This window comes from Emydura macquarii, unplaced genomic scaffold, assembly GCF_026122565.2.
Source record: "Emydura macquarii macquarii isolate MOO-44397 ecotype Brisbane River unplaced genomic scaffold, CSIRO-AGI_Emac_v2 contig_1043, whole genome shotgun sequence".
NCBI lineage: Eukaryota > Metazoa > Chordata > Testudines > Chelidae > Emydura > Emydura macquarii.
The window spans coordinates 19,058,819-19,080,975 of NW_027131180.1; the positions used below are offsets into that span (position 1 = coordinate 19,058,819).

At 39.8% G+C, this 22,157-nt stretch overlaps 1 protein-coding gene and 1 pseudogene across 1 annotated transcript in view; both read left to right on the plus strand.

Moving 5' to 3' along the window:
- Nucleotides 1–800: 800 nt before the first annotated feature.
- On the plus strand, nucleotides 801–9,296 carry LOC137151041 (bromodomain and WD repeat-containing protein 1-like; annotated as a pseudogene).
- LOC137151039 (bromodomain and WD repeat-containing protein 1-like) overlaps nucleotides 5,421–22,157 on the plus strand; it is a 106,413-nt gene continuing 89,676 nt past the window's right edge. Inside the window, exons 1-7 of the mRNA XM_067545236.1 lie at nucleotides 5,421–5,440; nucleotides 8,812–8,910; nucleotides 9,570–9,730; nucleotides 11,529–11,750; nucleotides 13,673–13,726; nucleotides 15,081–15,181; nucleotides 16,929–16,999. Of these exons, the coding sequence (XP_067401337.1) occupies nucleotides 9,635–9,730; nucleotides 11,529–11,750; nucleotides 13,673–13,726; nucleotides 15,081–15,181; nucleotides 16,929–16,999 (544 nt within the window). The 5' untranslated portion in view covers nucleotides 5,421–5,440; nucleotides 8,812–8,910; nucleotides 9,570–9,634. The remainder of the gene's footprint in view (nucleotides 5,441–8,811; nucleotides 8,911–9,569; nucleotides 9,731–11,528; nucleotides 11,751–13,672; nucleotides 13,727–15,080; nucleotides 15,182–16,928; nucleotides 17,000–22,157) is intronic.

Here is a 22,157-nt window from a genome sequence, read left to right on the forward strand (position 1 = left end):
TGGGGCCCAGCAGCTCCTACAGGTCTAGTCTGGCCCTGAGGGCTCCTGTCCTGATTCCCCAGGGTTTGGTCCCGTGCGCGGAGGGTTGCATCTGGAAGGGGAACAAAAGTAAAGATGGGACTCGCCAGCATCCCCTCCCCCGTCTTTATCGCTGGAGCGCCCTAGGGACCTACAACGCAGCGCCTGGTTTAACACAGCGGCGGGCGGGCTCCTCGTCACTCCCACCCTAGTGCAGGGTCCAGCGCCCGCCGGGAGGAAACGCGTGTTGTGATTGCTGCTGCCGCCGTCGGCCGGGGAGCCCAGCCGGTCCGCGCGCTGCACCAGCGAACTCGGCTCTGCGGCGTCCCGGAAACCAGCGGCCGCCTCCCCACCGCCTGCGGGGCAGTGGGAGCCGGCGAGAACGGCGCGTGCCGTTGCCGCCACTCTGCCCCCCACCGCCCCAATCCGCCGCGCGCCCCCTTCAGCCTCCCGGCCAGACGCCGCACACCACGTCCTTCCGCCTCTCTTAGTCTTGTCGCCCCTCAACGTACAGCAGACACCACGCTCTCAGTGCCTCCTCACCCCCCCCTCCTTTCCATATCTACCTCCGCGTCCAGCCCTCAAGTCAGTTCTCCCTACGCCCACAGAGCAGCGGCGACCCAGCTCCCGCCGTGAGCGCTCACGCAGAGACTGGTCCAAAAAGAACACACAACTCCCCCTCCGCCGCCCCCTGGCTCGGGACTATTTTTTTTTCCCACCCCGCCCCCGCCCCCTCCCCGGCGCAGGCGGACGGCAGGCGCGCCAGGTCGCTCCGCGCGGCGATGATGGCGGCCGAGGCTGAGTTAGAGCGCGGAGGGGCGGGGGGAGAGGGACTCTCTGGCGGCGGTGGGGGAGGCGCTGCTGACAGGACTATGCCGAGCGGGGCCCGGTCCGCGCGCCAGCCGCTCACGCTCCTTGAGCCCATGTCCTGCCCTGGCCGCGGCGGCAGCTGGGCCGCCCCCGACATGGCCGAGCCCTCGGCCTCCTCCTCTTCCTCCGGCGGCGTTTCCCTGCCGCTCATTGAATCAGGTAACCGCGGCGCATAGGAGGGAGCCGGCCGAGCGCCGCCGGTTCCTGCTGCTCCCCGCCGCCGCCGCCATCTTCCCGACCGTGATTATGAATTACGGTCGCTGAGGGGCTCCCCCGCCCCTCTCCCCGCAGCCCCGCATTCATCGCTCTCCCCCCGTCTCTCTTGCAGAGCTTTACTTCCTCGTCGCCCGCTTCCTGACCACCGGGCCCTGCCGGAGAGCGGCAGAGGTGAGTGAGTCGAGTCCGGCGGCAGCGCCGCGCACACGCCGGCTCGCCCGCCCGGCTTCCCCCCCACCACCACCGCCCCAGTCTGCAGCTGCGGCGACAGCCCGCACCGCTGGAAGAAAGAGGCGGCGAGGTTTAGTTCCCCCTCCATGACCTTAACTCGTGTGCATCTGTTTCTTCCTTCTTCTGCAGGTGCTGGTGCAGGAGCTGGAGCAGCACCAGGTCTGTGTGTGTGAGAGAATCTCTCTGCTGCCTTCTGCCCTTTATTTTAAGTCATTCAGTTGTTCCCCACCTCCTCTTTAAAAAAATAAAATAATTAAAAAAAAAAAAACCCAAAAAACAAAACCCTGGTTTTGAATTTGATCTTCCCAACCTTCCCCTTTTAATCACTCCCTTTTCTTTTTTCTTTCTCAATATAGTTGCTTCCTAAAAGGTTGGATTGGTAAGGAAATGAGCATTATAGAAGTTATGAAGATTTGGTGAGATTTAAAAAAAAAACAAAAAAAACAAAACCACTTTGAATTGGAACAGTAATGTTAATGTTAGTCCCCCCACTTAATAAAAAACAACCCTGAAATTTAATTATTTTGTATTTCATCCTGGGTGTGGGAGGATACAGGAGGCTGGTCTTTCAGAAGGTGTGTTTGACTTCTTTACCTGACACTAACAAACACAAACATAAGGGGCTAGGGGGTTGTTTTTAATTGGAGGATATTATTACACAGTATAGGCGGGGCTTGGGGTTGTGCCACTGGCCTTGTTCCTGCTTACCTATGGGGAAGAGCCAATCGGCTAAGAGGTTTCATTTCTGAGTTTCAATAACAGACTTGTTAAGCAGGTTTTGATTGGTCAGAATGTATTTTCTAGTTGATTTCCTTCATCATCTGCTTTCAACGGTTTAGGAAACAAAATCACTGGTATGGAAATTGGGGGTGGGCATTTGTGGTGGTCTCTTTTTTTCTGTTTTACTGGCCATAGTGTGTTCTTAATATTCAAACTGTTCCAAATGATGTGGCTGCACAACTTGTGCTAAATTAATTGCACTAAATGCATTTGCAGTAATTTCAGAGTAGAGCTCTAACTTCCTGGTGTTCTATCTTATTGTTTCTAAAATACTGCATGATAATGTGTGGCTATGTGGATACAAACTAAAGGGAGGATGGCATCAATAGGAATACTATAGTTCAGTTTATTTCTTAGATTTTTTTAAAAAGCTAAAAGTAGTTCCAAGTAATAACCGGACTCTGAGTTCTTCTGCTAATCTTTGCATTTTTATAATCAAATCTTGTTTTTCCTTACTTTGACAAAGTAAAGTGGTATGTGACTGAGGGAAAGAGTGAAATTGACTATACACAATTAAAAAATGTTCAAAATGTAGTTATAGGTTTTAAAAAAAAAAGTGGCCACAAAATGTGACTTTGAATGTGACAGTTCTCTTAATTGAGCAAATGTGTATAGTGCTGCTTTGGCACTGAAGGCCCAATCTTCACTTTACTTGTATGAAGTCAGCAGGATTACTTTCCAAGATCTGACTTAAATTTAGGTAAGCACAGAAAGTTTTCTTGTAAAGGATGTTACTTGTAAATGTTCTGCTGGCAGACTGGTATGCTGAGTCTCATTGACTTTGGGGTTCCATGTGGATGCATGCATCTGCCTGTGCACGTGACTTTATAGGATCGGAGTCTAATGTGTGTGTGTGTGTGTATGTGTTTTTTGTCCCCCCCCCCCTCCCAACAAAAAAATTCCTATCTGTGCTGCTAATATTTTAGGTTATCAAATTTCAGCCTTTTTACATCTTTTACTTCTGCAATTTATGCTGTTTACATACTTTTAATTGCCCAAGTGTAAAATTAGACTAGTCAGTTTCACTCTTTCTGCTTTGGATTTCAGAGACTGCTGACAGATATTTAAGGCCACAAACCTGCGATGTTGACCATTTTAGGTGTATCCCTTCTCCCACCAAGTGCTCATTACAGCATCTGAGCCTGAGCTTAAACAGCTGTTCTCCCTAAAATTCAAAATCAACCAGAAATATTTCATTAGGCTTTTTAAAATTTCCTTTAACAAGACTGGCATTGGGTATAAATTACAGGAAGGTATTCTCTTTAACTCTGTTTTGTAAATGTACTAGAAGGGGAAAGTTGAGCTTTCCGCTTTGGAACATCTTGTTCAGTACTCTTGTGCCTCTTTAGAGGATGTGGCAAACATTCTTCAATAAATGATTCAATGGTTTAAGCATACTTATTGGTCTATCAAATATTGTTTAGCAATCAATCTTAGTAACATAACTAACCGTATTATGCATTCAGATATGTTTCAATGTGCAGTAACATTGAGTGTTTCACATAATTCATTTCTCAAGTTTTCAGAGACTTAAACTTTTCAATGCATAAACTTTATTTCAGTGCCTAATTAATCACATTAGCTCTTCAGGCCAAAAATCAGTATAAACATTATGGGTTTAGAATTTTTAAATGACCCTACTTACAGCACTGGATTTTTAAAAAACCTAATTAATGTCATTAATTGTTGCTAATAATAAATAGTTTAGTTGTCCTGTTTACATTCTGTTTACTGTTTGTATTTTTTTATCTTGGATAATGAAAATCAGTTAAGTCAGTTTCACTTTCAGGTTCTTACTGCTGCAGTATTTGGGCTTTAAACACTGCTGGGGATTTCTTAAAATTCCAATGTAAATAGTCATTTTTATTTGTAAATTACAAATAATTATTAAACCTACATTTTTTATAAATTTTTTAAAGGAAACTTAAATTTTGAGTGTAGTTTAAGTTGAGTTTGTTCTTTTTAAATATACAAAAGTTAAGCCAGTAGTTTTGGTTCCCACAACTGTATCTCATCCCCCATGTACACATAAAACATTTACGCAGATTAAGATAAGTGGTTGCCAAATGGGCATAAAGCGATAGTGTGTTTGGGGGGGCGACTTCTGATTTTTACTTTTTTGGTTATGGGACAGCCTACCCTCAAGTTAATGTTGACTTACAATTGCAATTTTGATTTTTTTTTCCATTTTAATGGTACACTAAATTCATATTTAAAAAAAAAAAAAAAAAAAAGGCCAACTTGTGCAGGTTGTGGGAACCCTAACTTTGAATATTTTGTTGTTACTCAAGTAAGTTGTCAATCATGAAGTTGTATACATGTCTTTTGCAGTGAACTTTGAAAAAGTGAAAATACGGAAATAAAATGCACATGCATTTTTGGTCACAAGATGCTGTGCTTGTGTACACTTGGATTCTAAATTAACTGTATTTGAGAATCCTTTTTGAGTGGGTTAATGACTTGATCTTGTTCCCCTAATATGTCTGGAAGCTTTGGAAGTTTTACCATTGAGTTCAGTGTGAGTAGGATTGGTTGCTACATTTCATAGTTTCCTTGAAGAATCCAGTGCTCTTCCCAGAAGAGCTAGGTAGATGACTTAAGCCTTAAGTGATGTCAGTGGACTACAACTTTCCAGTTTGTACAAGTTAGTTAGCAATGCCAATTGTATTCATTTGTTTCTTGTGCTTTGACCATAACATAATTTTTGTGACATACTGTAGACAAAAAAGGAGCATTAGTATTTTTGTGGGGTGTTAGTTAAATCAGAACAAAAAAAGTGAACGAGAGACATGATTATAAGTAGAATTGCAGTAGTAAAATTTGTGTACATCTGGAGCAAAGTGATGGCGTTGCTTATCTCTTAACTGTCTCTTAATATCTTTTGTGGAAAATACTGAATAGGAGTTAATGCTCCGAATTGAGCCACTTGTGTGAAGAGTCCATATTTCCCATAGTAATATGCTGATGTACAGTAGGTTTCTCTACTAAGCTTTCCCATTTTTGGATAATTCAGTACAGTAAAGATCAAAGTTTTAATAGCTGATCCTGCTTTAATAATTATATTAATATAAATATTTAGGCATGTCTAAATATTGTTAATGTAAATACTGACATTTATGGATTAATCTGTTTTAGATATACCATGTATTTGTTTTAAAATTAAATTCTTATCAGGTCTTATCCAACAAGCATGTGGCTCCAGATCATTTGTTGCAAATTTGCAAGCGTATTGGCCCTATATTGGATAAAGAGATTCCACCCAGCATTTCGAGAGTGAATTCCTTACTTGGTGCAGGGAGGCAGTCATTGCTACGTACAGCAAAAGGTATTGTTTTATTTTTAATTATTTAATTTTTGCAATACAATCAGGGAGGAAAAAACCTGTCCAGGGGTCTGAGTGCTATTACCAGGTATTAAAAGCAAACACAAGTAAGCCCAGTAAACTTTCCAAAACTAGAAGGGGAAACCAAAACAACCCTGGCCACTTATATTAGCTGTCAGCATGCAAATAATCTGCCTTCAGCTCACTCCTCCCTTTCCAAAAACCTGTGAAATGAGATGGGATTTACAGCCTGTCCTGAAGATAAACAGATTTGTACTATTTTAGACTGTGGCTACATTTACACTGACGGCGGCAAAATTGCCGTTGCCAGATCGATCTTTCAGGATCGATTGAGCGGTCAGTGAGACCCGTTCAATCGATCAGGAAGTCGACTGAGTAAGTCTACCCTCTCAAGTAGCGTAGCGCTGAGTCCCCATCGGCTGAGCGCAGTGTGAACAGCGCGCAGAAGGGAAGCTGAGCAGTCGACGTCAGTTACGCAAACTACGTAGAGTAGTTTGCGTAACTCCTGTCGACTGCCACCAAATCGCGCAGTCAGTGTGAACCAGCCCTAAGAGTGGGGACAGTGAATTGCAAAATTCAGGGCTTGATTGAGAGTACTTTTCTAGCAGCTCCCTTTGTTTAATTTAGACTAAGAATTTTCTTGTTTGAGCACATTCTCTGACCACGGTTGTAGGGAATATCTTTGAGAAAGGCATGGTCTTGAATAGATAGGGCCCAAGTCAATTAGGGCTTTACAGGTCAAAAACAACAGACTGACTCACCCAGAGCCCAATAGAGAGTGAACACAGATCTCTCTCACTCAGTCAGTCCACCTACTACTTTCCAAAAACTTTGCCCAGTGCTGAGGGCACAGATTAGAGCTGATGCTGAATCCAGATAAAGTGGAAATTATGTTGGTAGGATGAGGGGAAGCAACTGGAAGATATGTTAGAAATTGTATGTGTGCCTTTATTGTGTGTATGCACCCACTGTTTGTTACAAGCATTTGGAGTTTGGATACTGTTGGATTCCCAGTTACTCTCAGCAGAATACATCAATGACTAGGACAGGTTTTTTTCATGTGCAATTGACCAGGAGTTGACAGTTTCTTTCAGACACACACTTTGCTAATTTGATCCATGCTTTTATTGTCTCAAGGTTAAAGTACTGCAATGTGTTCTGCATGGTGGTACATGTGAAACTTCATTTAAGCCAATTACTTCAGTTGCTGAGCAGATTTAAGGTGTAACTCCACCTCCAAAAATGTAAAAGTAGATACTTGGTGATTATTGCTAGATTGTGAATGTCAGGTGATGAATGTTTAGTTTCTGAGCAATGGTTGCACAATAGCTTCTTTCACAGTAGCTGGCAACTTTTCTCTATAGAAAGCCATGGCGATCTCTCTTTCAGAGAGGAGGGACATGTATCAGCCATCCAGTGAAGGTAGCCAGAACTAATCAAGCTGTCTGAGTTTGAACAAATCCACTCACTGAAAATTTGTAGGTCTTATGATAGAGGCAAAGAAACCCTCCTCTCACAGCCATGTCAAGATGTTTTAATAAACACAATCTTTTGCAACCCGTCAGTTTGGCACAAGTCTGCTGTCTCCTGTGCTCTACCTGTCTTTATTCCCACTTCAGTTGTTGAGGGTCATTGGTAAACCATAGTGACCTGTGAGGGGAAAAAAGTGGGGGAAGAGAATGCCTAAAAGCCACTTTGTCAATAGTTGAGGACAAAACATTATAAAATCCAATTCAAATCCTTCTTAAAGTAGTTTTTAATTGGAGCAATATTCTCCTTGGAGACTTGAAATGCACTGGTTTTATTAGCCTTCATATACCATCAAGAGGTTCCTGGCTTCAACAGCTGAGGTGCACTCCAACCTCAATTTGCAGAGATACCTCTCTGAGTAACTGCATCAGATCATGATGGAGCTTTGCAGTGTATCAAGGCATTATGTACACAAATGCCAGTCCCTTTTTGACTCCATCTTGGGGCTCTCAAGAAGGATAATGTGGTATTGATCCATTTTTTGGAGTGGGAGAACTCCTGCACTTTGTGGTTGATGGAAATGGCTCACTCAGACAGCACCAGATGAGCCAGAACCAGTCCCACAGTGTCTTCAAATCCCATTTTAGTAATATTTGCAAGGTCAGGGGTCTCATTCCTGGTCATGGATGGTGGACAATAATACTAGGCTGGTGGCTTAAGTAATCAGTAAGAACTTTGTTTTCCTAATGTATTTATGTGTGTGTGAAATTCTGTGGGGTTTGTATTATTTTTAACTGAAGAAACTTTTTATGATGTGGAACAATTTTACTGGATGCCACTGCGTTTCCCAGTTACCTCTCTTCTGCACTTTACTATATCCACAGTGAACGAGGCAATGGATCTGCATTCATTGTGCATCAAACTTGCAGCCATTTCAGCACTAGACCAGTTAAAATAAATAACTTTTAATATTAGGGAAAGTCTCCCCCTCTTCCTGTAGTCAAACAGCTGACCTATTGCCAAAATTTAAAAATAAATAAATAAATATAAATTGCCTTTGAGCAGAGACCTGTCCTGTAAAACTTCAACCTAAAAGGTGGCCGTTCTGGAAAGATATAAAACGGGGGTAGAATGGAAATGCTTGCACAACCTGATCTGTAGTACTAGTTACTTACTTATAACATGTAAAAAGTGTGTCTTTTATGGTAATAGGGACTGGACAGAGTGCAGTTCTTTAAGAGGGAACTTCTAGTATTAAATAAATCTGTATGTGCTTTCATTGTTTTGGAAAAGAGACCCATAATACTTTTCAAGGAATAGCCTGGTTATCAAATGTGATCTTATTTATATTATCTGCAGACTGTCATGAAGGCAGCTGGTGCAAAAAAAAATATATTTTGCAAGAAAACTTTATAGGTTGACTCAGAATAGCCACAATTATCTTGTATTTATTTATTACATCAATAATACAGATAGTACCTTAATTAGTAAATCATTTACTGTATAAATGTAGCATCTGTATTTTGTGCAGAATTGAGAATGTTGTTGGTACTTCACAAATAATAACTGAAGTCCTCTGAGCCTTTTGAGCAAATGGCAGCGTGTGTCATTATCAAACCTCCCTTGTCAAGACAATATCTTAACCTGTCTTAAAACTAGACATTCAAACTGTTGTTGGAAAGTTTTGGGCCTTAGCTTGTGAGATTTTGAGTTCTTTCAGCTCCTATTAAATTTAGTATTGTGGGATGAAGCACTTTGGCAAGCTTATTCATTACTATTTTTGATAAAATTTATAATGGATTTCAGAAGAGTAACATTTGTTTTGCTTTACTGAAATGTGCTGTTATGGGTAACTTCCTATGCAACTAACATTGATGTTAAAGATTGCAGAAATACTGTTCGGAAGGGCTCTGCTTTAGCTGCACTTCATAGAGGAAGACCACCTGAAATTCCTGTAAACTATGGCACTTCACCAAACCTTGGTACGTAGACGATAAAATCACTTCTGACTTCAGAGTGTTATGTATTTCTTGAAACTCCCTGCGCTTCTCTTCATATAAATAATGATGGAAATTGTATTTGAGAACCAGCTCTAGTTGTTTACCTGTAGAATTTTCATATTACTTTAGTGGGACTCTGCATGGGCACAGGGGTCCACCTTGTACAATTCATTGCAGGAGTAAGATGTTAGATTCTACATGAAAGTAGCTTTCAAACCCCAGTGTACTAAGCAAATAGAGAGACTTACGGCATCTACCAGACAGTGGTGTTTTGGTAAAAAGGACTCTTGTTGATTTAATTCACGGAAGTACATGACAAAATACAAGGTTGAAGATGCTGTCTTTCTTTGTAGAACACTAATTTAATTTGGGGCAAGATTAAATTAAAAATTTGCCCCACTTCTATGTAACATAAACCCACAAGCTCAGAATAATTTTGAGTTCTGTGCATAAGCTAGAGTCTTGTTTTACTAAATCCAATAATATAATGGTTATGGCAGCAAGACAGAGTGGATTTCAACAGAAGACTGTTTTTATTATAATTATCTAGGCTATCTAGAAATAATTTTTAAACATGCTTTCAGAGGGTGTGTTTTTTATTTTTGCTTACATTCTTTAATCTATTTGTATTCCTGTTTTAGTGGAAGTAAATTGTGCAAAACAATTAATTGGATATGCAACATGTAGTACTTCATTTCCAGGAAGTATGTATCAGCACATAAGGATGCATAGGCGGATTCTTGGCCATCTCTCTGCAGTGTACTGTGTTGCATTTGATAGGACTGGACACAGAATATTTACTGTGAGTTGATGTTGTTAAGTCTTCTAGAACTTTCTAGTTGGATATTGTGAGAGTAACTTTTAAATGCTCAGTATTTATGCCTGAAATATTAAGACCTCAGAATTTAAAGTTTAGATATACAGTAAATAAGCTCCTTCCCTTCATTTGGGTGTACTGTTTGATGTGTAGATTGAGGGAGCATTTTGAACTCGGTTAGCCATTATTGCTTATTAGGCTTATTATTATACAATCTTTTCTCACTGATACATTTCAGTGCTTTGGATGTTGCACGTTTGTGAAATAATGGAGAAAGCATCTGGTTTTATGAGAGAGAGCTCTTGTTTAACAGCTATTATCTTGGGGATTTGGTAATGGGAGGGAAAGTTAAACAAACAAACCAGATTATTTTGATGTAATCTCAAATGCCTTTTGCTTGTGTTTGATATCAGAAAATGCTGTTATCTATTTGGGTGAAACTAGGTACTGTGAATTTGAGAGTAAGCCAAAAAAGCAGGTGATCACTTCTGTGTTATCAAAGAGGCTGAAACTAACTCTTTTTTTACTTAGAGTTAGGTGCCTAAATCCTTTTGTTAATCTAATTGCCCTTTTAGCATCTTAAATTCAACATTTAGGTGCCACTGAGATCCTCAAAACCTCTGCTCAGCTGCTGCCTAAATCTGTAGGTGCCTAAAATTCTTAAGTGTCTGAGTTCCCACCAGTAAAGTCCCATAGGTTCCTGAGTTTCTGCTAATGAGTATGCACATGCTCTACGTGCCTATCTCATGTCTAAGCCCCAGCAGGATCTTCAGACTGGGTGTTGGCCCAACTCCTGATCCGGTAGTCATTCTCAGATCATGCTTGAATTCGCTTACAATACTGTGGGGGAGAAGGAGGGAGGAGAACGAGGCAGCCTCCCTTATAACCTGTAGTCCAGTGGCTAGGGCACCCATTTGCATGTGGGAGTCCCTAGTTCCTTTCTCTCTCATATCTGATATGGAGAGGGGATTTGAACTTGGATTTCCTACCCCTCAGGTAAGTGCTGTAGCCCTTGGACTATAGTAATTTTCTCTCTTTCTTTGACTCAATGAATATTTAATTATTTATATACAATAGAATAGCTTCAACAGGAGAAATTGAGACCCACACCAGCATATCCTATAGTCCAGTGGCTAGGGCACTCGCTTGAGAGGTGAGAAACCCAAGTTCAAGTTCCTACTTCACATCAGGTAGAGAGGGAAGTTGAGCCTGAGTCTTCCACGTTCACAGTGAATGCTCTAATCACACGGCTAAAAGTTGAAGGCTGCTTCCTCCTCCCTCCCCCTTCCCATAGTTGTTTCTTGGGGAAAAAAAACAGTTTAGGCACCGAACTCCAGGTGTGGGTTCATGGATGAGAATCCCAAGCAGAGATAGATGCCTAATTCTGTGAAAGGGGTGGGGTGTAGTCTCACCCTTCTTGGTATTTCTTATTGGCTACTTTAAGATGCTGCCCACTGTGTGCTGGTTTTTGGGGATCCCATTCTTAGGAGCTTAATTCTTCCCATGTATTGCATAGGCAGATTATGTGCCTAACTCAGGGCTGTGGATTCCAATGGATGGCAAAGTGCCCACGTCTTTTTGTAAATCTACCCACTATGCAATATGATTACATTTTAGGTTCCATAAACACCAATAGCATAAACAGTGTTTAACAGAAAACCTGTTTTCTAGACTATGAATGGATTTCATCATCTTTAAAGGGAAAGCTGAAGCAGACAGTATCTTGAGTATTTTATAAAGTTGAACTTATGCTAGATTCAGTAACTCTGTTTTTCTTTCTTAGGGTTCAGATGATTGCTTGGTGAAAATTTGGTCTACTCACAATGGCCGCTTGCTCGCCACACTACGAGGCCATTCAGCTGAGATTTCTGATATGGCTGTGAATTATGAAAACACTATGATTGCAGCTGGAAGCTGTGATAAAATGATCAGGGTATGGTGTCTGAGAACTTGTGCACCAGTTGCTGTGCTCCAGGGACACACGGGGTCCATTACATCTTTACAGGTATATTTCTAATGAATGGGCATATCTATCCTTCATTTAGTAGCTTTGTGTTGTCAACATCTAATAGCGCACAATCATTAAAACATACCAGTACCTAAATAATATTTAGTTTTATGCCTCCAAATTTAATGTAAAAACAATTGACAGTTTTAGTGTAAAATAAAAGGTAACATGTTTTATTTAATCTTATGGTTTTATTTTGCTGTTAGTAAGAATTGTAGTGGTGGATAAAAATCCAGTATCTTACTTTGACAAATGTGTATAAGCAAAAAAAGCATTATAGAAGCAAACTTAGTGTTTTTGATCTAATACTGTAAAAGACAGCATTCAGGAGTCAGATTTATTTTTCTATTCTCTTGCCTCAGCCTGACTAATGCATCATACACTTCTAATTAGCTAGAATTTTGGCTGATTGTAGTATTTTAAAAACTTGTGCAGTACTTAAATATTGTGAAGGTCTTTTGACTTGAGGAACATACATATAAATATTTTTATAAGTGTTCCAACAAATCAAAATACAAGATATATTCCAAACACAAAGAGAGAAATTTAGACATTAAACACCTTAGCTTTCAGCAAGTTCAGGTGTTGTGAGGAGAGGAAGCCAGTCAGCCCCATGAGGCTCTCAAATCACTGAATTACATTTTAAAAAACAAACAAACAAACAAAAAAAAACTTGCAGGCACTAAGCTAGCTAAAGCTATACACAAAATCTGAGATAAATTGGACAAAAAACATAGGCCTGGTCTATCCTCATAACTTAGGTCAACAAAGCTACGGTACTCAGGGCTGTGAAAAATCTATACCTCTGAGCACCGGAGCTATGTCAACCTGACCCTTGGTGTAGACACAGGTAGGTCAACAAAATAGTTCTTCCATTGACCAGCTACCACTGCTTTGGAAGGTGGAGTTCTTAGTGACAGGAAAAACCCTTCCATTATTGTAATCTACTTCTATACTATGGGGTTACAGTGGCATTGCTACAGTACTGTAGCTGTGCTGCTATAGTGCCTCTAGTGTAGACATGACCAGGGATGCTCTTGTGTCATGGGTCAGGAAAGCTAAAGAGACATTCATTCAGTAATAGTAGTTAGATTGGTCACAGGATGCATTAAGATTATCTAGCCTATAGGAGGACAAGTATCTGACTCTTAGTTGATGGCCAGAGTCCTGGGAAATTCTGCTAGCCATATAAGAGTCTAGACTTAATGACTCTATTATGTTAATACCCTCTGTCAATTAAAATTAGTTACTCCTTTTGTATTTTGAGGCAAATCACTCCTTTCTTAGTTATAGTGTTTTTATTAGATTAAGGAAATTTACTCCTAACTCATCCTGTAAAATGTTTTACTGGGAATTGATGTTGTTATATGTTGGAGGGGAAGCAGCAGTAGAGTGCCAGGTAAATGTTGAAGTTATTTCAAACTTTGTGGCTTTGACATGACTAAATTTTCTTTCAAAGTGTATATATGGTATTGACACATTTATTAAGCCAGATTTTTCAAACCTGAGAGTGTAAAGTTAGACTTCTAAATCCATGGGTGGGGGGGACCTAATGAAAGTTTCTGTGGTTTTCTGACATAATCCCATCTCCTACTGAAGTCAATGGAAGAATAGTTTTTTGATTCTCTTATTTAAAAAAAAAAAAAAGGGGGGGGGGGAGAGCAATATTTGGGTAAAATTTAAATTTTTTATAGGCTGTCATTTCAGAGAAAATACATTAATATTGAAAAATACAAAACAAAAATAAAATTAATATATGCGAGAAAACACATCTCCTTACCTGTCTTTATATCAATATAAATTTTTAAAATCAAGACTTTAAAATGTTTAACATATTTTTGTCACATACGTTTTTGCATTTCTCTCAGTTTAGAGAGTAAAAATAGACTAATTAGTTTCTCTTCTCACTTGTGCGTTAGGATGCTGTGAACATTGCAGAGAACTATTATTCCTTTCAAAGAACTATTTCTCAGGTTCAATATTTATTTTTAAACTTATCAGCATAAAGTATTCTAAAACTTTATATTTCAGGGTTAAATTGTTCTGACAGTCTCTTAAGAAAAACACCCTATGCTTGAAACTATTGAAAAGCAGCAATCCACAACTTCTGACCTAATCTTAAAATACGCAACTATAGGACTCATTTTGGGAATACAGAATGTGCCTGTGCATTGTTTGTTCTTTTGTGTGTAGTAGGTAATCTGCTCTCTGCATTCAGTGTATATTGTATTTTAATGTGAGTGCTATGTCTTTCAAATTTTGCATAGTTTAGGATCATGTAATTCCAGTCTGAACAAGTCATTTATTAGAAGATTTATTCTGTTTGCCACAAGTGCAAGCTGGTTTATGTTAGAGGGAGAGGGAAGTCGTATGGCATCTTTACCATCCCCTTGTCTTACAGAAATTAATAGAAGATTCTCTTCCACCCAATTCTGTTCCCCTCCAGTACACTGGAGTTGAGGTTTCTTTTAATTCCTGCAGTGTTTGAGATGCTTGTGAGCATTGCTTTGCCTCAGCACTCATTATTTGTGTCTTTTAAAATGCAGTATGTGAATTTGCTGGGTTTGTAGCTGAGACAGTTATATTGAATTTTCTTGTTGACTGTATCTAAGCTTTGGGAATTTAATACTACTATTACAAAATTCCATAAGGCTTTTGGTGTTGGGAAACGTTGAAAAAAGAACTACCTTGTACTTTGCTCTTCATCTTCTGGGTAGCTCTTTTTTGAAAGAGGTAGCCACCTGTGTAGCATTGAATCCGTATCCTTAAAGAAAAGCACCAGTATGTGAACTTACATATGTGGAACAAATAACTGGAAATGGTTAATGTTAGTTTAAATGTGTGTGTGGCTTAATTAAAACAATTTATAACAAGTATCTGCTTAGTGAAAATTTCCTCAATTGTTTTAGAATGCTGTGTCTTAGAATGCTGTGTTTGTTACCTAGAACGATTCACTAATTTTCAGTGAACAGAGACAGTCAATTGAGGTTATTTTTTAAAACTGTAAAACATTTCTTGTACTTGCCTTGTATTTTTCTTTTAAATATAGTTATGGCAGGAATACACACAATAAACCCAACTTAAAAAGGGAATTTAAGACACAAATCTTTGATTTCAGGACCTATAACTTTGTTGTATTTGTCAACAATTGAATTTCAACTGTTCCTATAATTCATTAGAATAATTCAAAGATTCAGTTAACTTTTTACAAGTTCATATATATTCTTACCTGTGAAACAATTTCAAACAGGGAACATTGTCATTTAAAAAAAAAAAAAGGCTAAAAACTTGCAAACTAATATTTCTTGTGGATGACTTTAACTCTAGTTTAGTCCAATGGCCAAAGGCTCCATGCGATACATGGTTTCTACTGGTGCAGATGGAACAGTATGCTTTTGGCAATGGAATGTGGATTCCATGAAATTCAGGTATGTAACTCGGTTGCTGTTTAACTCTTCAGATGTCTTGCCTTTCTTGATACAACATGACAGTTGTTTTGGGGGAGTGTAAATTGACTTGTTAAACATCAAAAGATTATTTATATTTACACATAGAAAAGCTTAAATCTCTCTCACAACACCCAACAGAATATTTTTTAAGTGTGATTACAAATTGCATTCGTTACAAAATTGTGGTTTATTCATTGTCCTGAAGAACAAACAAACCAGTTCACTAGCTGCTTACTACAGAAGAAATACTGTGGAAAAAATTGCTAAAAATCTCAATATAGTATATATTGGATCCATATAGTAAAGGCATTTTTGCTATCTTTGAGTTTTGGACAGTCCTGTTCTGGAACTTCTTGCCTTGTTCATCTCATAAAACTTTCGTGTTTAGAAATGTATTTAAAAGATGCTGCTATCATGTTCAATTCATAATTGCCGCAATTTACAGTTTTGATATGCAATTTTTGTACTAAATTAGTAATTAGGCTATTCATAATGCTAAGTAGGAATATACGATTAGAATAAATCTAACATTATTCCATGCAAGTGTTCTAATACACTAATATCTAATGCAGAATACTCAAATTTGTCGAATTGTTCCAGTATGTCTCATGTAGAAACTTACAGTATATGAGCAAAAAAGGCTGTAATTCAGATTGGAAAAAGAAATCACTTACACCCGTGCCAGTGAATGTAGTGGAGTTGCAAAGGTGTTACTGAGGGCACAATTTGGCCTGAAGAGCCTTTTACTGATGTGTGACAAAGAAAAAGCCCCAGCTTCACTCTCTGATCCCAGTTTCATTTTGTAGGTCTGGTAGTTTAAAAATAAAATATTTACTTGTTGTATAGTATATTTCAACTGTAGATCTTAAAGGACTTTACATTTATTATTATTGTGTCCAAAGTCCCCAGTTGTGCTGATGATGCAAAAATGTAAGACACAATTCTTGCCTTAAAACATGAGGTTTTTTTAAACAAAGTACATGTGTTCTGGAAGTCATTAAGGTAATTAACATGGAAACCTAGAGTGCCATTTTTACAGTGACTTTTTGGAGTAGAACAGCATTTCAGTTGCAGGATTTATTTTATCAAATAGACATATGGACTTCTAAAAAATCTTACTTTTTCATCTCTCCCAGATCCATCTTTATCAGTATCTGATCCATGACTGACTCCAGTAGATGTGCTTTGCTGGAAACATTGGTTTCATGCTCTGTGATGATACAAGCTTTTTAATCAACAGTTGCACACTCTTGCAAAACTTTGATTTTTTTAAATCTATTTTATACCTCATAAAATTACATGAAGCTGCAGAATACTGTGAAATACCTTCCCCCTGTAGGCCAAGTTCCCAACAGTGCAATGTCACCAGCACAATACTTACTGAACATACGGAGTGAGTAAATCAGATTTGCAATAGAGAGAAAACGCAAACTCTGGAAGACACCCTATTACTTCTGCTATTTCAGGGCATGTAATAATAAATTCATGCATATATTTAAAAAAAAAAAAACCAAATGTACAATAATTTGATGCCCCTGAATAGAAACCGAGCTTACTGTAATTCCAACTTCTTACATAGAAAACATACATCACTTTAGATCCTTGAACATTGGTGATTGTGCACGTATTTGTGGCAATGTTCACTCAGATTTTGGAAGACTGTGTTAACCTCTAATCTTGAGATTGCGTATCCTGATTTTTCAGCAACTTTTCTTTTCTTTTAAAGTAATCGGCCAGTGAAGTTTACAGAGAAACCCAGGCCTGGAGTTCAGATGCTTTGTTCTTCATTTAGCGTTGGTAAGCTGTATGCACGTTGAAGTTAGCCATTTTTATTTTTTGCACTAATTTACAGAAACAATCAATTTCAAGTGTTCTACACTTGCAGTAAATCTTATAATTCCTCTGTTTACACTTCAGAACTGGATGTAAGGATCCATATGACTTTCTCCTGTTCTTCCTATAAAATGTTGTTTTATAGAATCATAGAAATGTAGGGCTCGAATGGACCTAAAGGTTATCTAATCCAGTCTCCTGCACTGAAGCAGGATCAGGTATGCCTAGACCAAGGGTGTCAAACATGAGGGCCGCATCTGGCCCGTGAACCTTTTTGATCTGGCCCACGTGCTGCCGTTGAAAGCTGCAATTTATTTCACGGTGGGCCCTGGCTGCATTGCCATTTTAAGAGATTTCTCTGCGGATGGCATTGCCACTTCTTGAAGAGATTCTTAAAGTGGCAATGCCTTCCTCTGCAGAAGCCTGCTGCCGAAAAGCGTGAGATGCCCTGAATTTTTCGGCGGTGGGCATCGCTGCTAGAAATCCCTTAAAGCGGCAATGCAGCCAGCGCCCACCGCGAAATCCCGCCGCCGAAAAGAGGGAATTTTTCAGCAGCGAGCATTGCATGGCCCCAGCGAATTGGAGTTCTATGTGAATTTGGCCCGTCACCATCATCGAGTTTGACACCCCTGGCCTAGACCATCCCTGATAGATGTTTGTCCAACCTATTCTTAAAAACCTCCAGTGGCAGGGATTCCACATCCTCCTTCAGAAGCCTATTCCAGTGCTTAACTCTTCTTAAGGAAAACCTTTCTAACTATATCTAACCTAAATCTTCCTTGCTGGACATTGTCCATTACTTTTTGTCCTACTTTCAGTGGACCTGGAGAACAATTGATCATTATCCTCTTTATAACAGCCCTCAACATATATGAAGACTGCTATTAGGTGCCCCCCTCTCTTTTCTCCAGATTAAACATATCCAGTTTTTTAACCTTTCCTCATAGGTCAGGTTTTTAAAATCTTTTCTCTTGTTTGTTGCTGTCCACATCTTTCCTAAAGTGTGGCGTCTAGAACTGGATACAGTACTCCAGCTGTGGCCTCACCAGGGCCAAGTAGAGCAGGACAACTACCTCCTGGTTTTTTACATATGACACTCCTGTTAATGGAGCCCAGAAGGATATTAGCCTTTTTTGCAACTGCAGATGTTGCTGACTCATATTTACTTTGTGATCCGCTAGAGTAGATGCTCATTAGTAGCACCATATCAGTGCCCTTTTGCACCATTGCTCCTGAGCAGTGATTGTAGTTATGGGGACTGTCGATAATTCACAGTAGGGAAAGTGATCCCAGGGGAAATGTCGCTCAAAAGCAGCAGTTGCTCTTACAAGGTGTTGCTGCAAACAAGTGCCTACTGTATAACCCCCCCAATCCTTTTCTGCAATATAACTGCCTAGCCAGTTATTCTCCATTTTGTAGTTGTGTATTTGATTTTTCCTTCCTAAGTGTAGTACTTTGCATTTGTCTTTATTGAACTTCATTTTGTTTAATTCAGACCAATTCTCCAATTTATCAAAGTTGTTTTGAATTCTAATCCTGTTCTCCAAAGTGCTTGCAACTCCCCCTATCAGTTGAGTCATTAGCAAATTTCATAAGTATGTTCTCCACTCTGTTATCCAAGTCACTAATGAAAATATTCAATAGTACTGGACCCAAGACAGACCCCTGCAGGATCCCACTAGATACTTCTTCCCAGTTTGACAGTAAATCATTGATAATTCTCTGAGAATGGTTTTTCAACCAATTTGCATCCACTTTATAGTAATTTCATCTGGATTCCATTTCCCTAGCTTATCTGAGAATGTCTGGTAGGACTGTGTGAAAAGCTTTGCTAAAATCAAGATGTATCACATACAGCGAACACCCCCTTTCTCAGACACACCATCCCCATGGGCAGTAATTCTGTCAAGGAAGGAAATTAACTTGGTTTGGAGTGATTTGTATTTGACAGATCCGCATTTGTTCCAATAATTTTCCAAGTATTGAAGTTAGGCTGACTCGTCTATAATTCTTTGTTCCTCTTTTTAAAGATAGATACTGTGTTTGCCCTTCGCCAGTCCTTTGGAGCCTCAACTTGTTCTCCAAGATAACTGCTAATAGTTCTGAGAATGCTTCAGCTAGTTCCTTAAGTATCTTAAGGTGAATTTCATTAGGCTGTGCTGAGTTGAGCACATCCATGAACCTACATATTCTTTAATCTGTTGTTTCTGCATTCTGGCTTATGTTCCTTCCCCTTCAGTATCTGGTCACAATTAACCTTTTTAGTGAAGACTGAAGCAAAATAGGCAGTAAACACCTCTGCTTTCTTGATGTCATCTATTGTTACCTCTCCTCTGCTGAGTAGTGGACCTACACTTCCCTTCATCTTTCTCCTGCTCCTAATGTATTTAAAGGACCTCTGCTTATTGCTTTTATGTCATTTGCTCAATGTAACTCATTTTGTGCCTTAGCCTTTTTGATTTGTCCCTGCAACATGCTCATGATTCCTTTTTGATTTTCCGGGTCATTAAAGAGCTCTTGATGAAAGCATATGGGCCTCTTACTATTCTTCCTATTTTTCCTTCATATCAGGATAGTTGCTGTTGTGCCTTTCATATTGTCTTCTTGAGAAACTGCCAGCTCTCCTGAACTCCTTTATCCCTTAGATTTTCTTCCCATGAAACCCCTACTACCAGATGAAACCTTGGTGGTCCCTATTGTATTCCACTGAGGGTTTATGCATGCGCCCATGTGTCTGGAGCCAGAGGTTTCAAAAGTAGTAGTGTTCCTTGATCCACGCAAGTGCCCTTGCCTCACCTCCATGGTTTTGTCTGAAGTGATAACGGGCAGACTTACCGTATCCCCAGTTCCTTTTCACCACCACCTGGTTCAAGTCAGAGCTGCTCATGTTTCTTTGTTCTGACGCACTTCTAAAACAGCTTTTTTTTTTTTAATTGTACATAGTTAGCTTTATTCTAGTTTTTGTTTTTTAGTTTGTTTAAAGTCTACTTGGGTGAAGTCTATTGTCTTTCTGCTGCTCACTCCTTCCTTCTGTTAGAATTATGAAATCTATCATTTCATGATCACTTTCATCCAAATTGCCTTCAACATTCAGATTCGTAGTCAATTCCGCCCTACTAGTTAGTCTAGTCTAAAATGGCTGTCCCCCAGTTACTACTTACACTTTCCGAAACAAGAAGTTGTCCCTCAAACGTTCCAAGAACTTACTGGATATGTTGTCTTTTGCCATATTACTTTTCCAACAGGTGTCTGGATAGTTAAAGTCCCCCACTGCTACCAGCTCTTCTGTTCTGGGTATTTAATTGTTCTAGAAATGTCTCAGGCACCTCCTCCTGATTTGGTGGTCTATAATAGTCTCTTACCATGATATTGCCCCTGTTTCCCCCAACCTTTATCTTCATTCAGAGACTTTCAGCCAGTCTGCTTCTCTCCTCCTCCTGCACCTCAAAATAAAAATGGGTATTTTGATACATAAGGCAATCCATCCTCCCTTTGTCCCCTGCTTGTCCTTCCTGAGCATGCTATGCTTCTCTATACCATTATTCCAGTTGAGATTTATCCCATCATCATAATTTACATTATGCACTAATACTTCCAGTTCTTCCTGTTCCCTGTATTCCTTGCATTTTCATATAGACATCTAAGATGTTGAGCAAATTCCCCCACTGTTTTTCCTCTTGTTGCTCCTAAGATCTTAATGTAATTTTCCATTTTGCCTCCCTATCCCCCAGTTCCCTTACCGCCCCCCAGCATCTAGCCCTCTGTTAAGGTCACCTTTTTTATACCCTCCTGTAGGCTTTCATCACCTGCCTTCTTTGAACCTAGTTTAAAGCCCTGCTCACTAGATTGGCAAGTCAGCTTCCCTACTTAGTCAGATGGACCCATCTCTTCCCAGCAGTCCTCCTTCCCAGAACATTAACCCATGGTTGAGAAAGCCAGAGTCCTCCTGTTGACGCCATCGGTGCAGCCATACATTCATCTCCAGGATATGTGTCCCTCAGGGAGGATGGATGAGAATATTGCACCCCTGACTCCTTTTTCCTTGCTCCCAGAGCCCTGTAGTAATTGTTCATCTGATTTAGAGTCATACCTGGCAGCATCATTAGTGCCCACATGGATGAGCAGCATGGTATAGTCATCAGAGAGATGGATGCACCTTGGCAACCTTTCCATAACATCTTGGACACAATCTCCAAGCAGGTAGCGCACCTTCTAGCACATCTGATCAAGCCAGCAAATGGATAATGTTCAGCATCTAGAAAAGAATGGATGAGACTTTCTTAACAAAGAACTTGTTACAACTGAGCCTTGCAAGTCACTTTGCTCTTTCCTGTGCTGAGCACATCAGCTACTTCTGGAGCACTCTTCCTAGTTGGGCAACAAGAGTCTAGCTGTAACTACAATGTAGGGCTCTTACATGACATAGAACATGACTGATATGCTTTGTTGATACTTCCAGTCTAGAGAACTACATGATCTTTTGCGTTTTCAGTGGGTATCTGTATACATACTGTGTGCATTCAGTAATGTTTTTGTGATGAATCTGCTGCTGCTTTTCTGACTTGTGACTGGAGGGTGATAACTCAGCCAGGAGGGGGAAGATTCTGTAGCAGTTAAGAGGACAGTTGGAGACCTAGTTGGACGGTGCAGAAGGTAGCTGTTCCGGGTGGTGACTGAGCTGGGATTTCTGGAGTTGGATTCATCTTGTGTTAAGAGTTGCAGGATCCATGTACATAATGTAAATAAAATATACACTGTGTGACTTTGTATCAGTTTTTCTCTAGTAACCAAAACTGACAGGCTTGTGAGGCCCTGAAATTAACCAGCATTTTGACAAGGGTCAACAGTATATTTAGAATGTGTAACGTGAATGTATTGGCTTTGCACGCACTTTGCATATGACCTAATGTCTTGTACATTTTGACTGTGCTTCCTTCAGTTCCCAGTGATTGGATAAATCCTTCATAAACAAAAGCAGGAGGATGAAAAATGTGTTGCCACTTAATTTTTTACCCTTTTACTCTTTTCCTGATACATTTTATATCAGCTTGACCCTTTATTTCATTTACGATATCTAGGTATTTCCAGTGATGAATAGTCAATGTAACACTCTTCTGAAGTA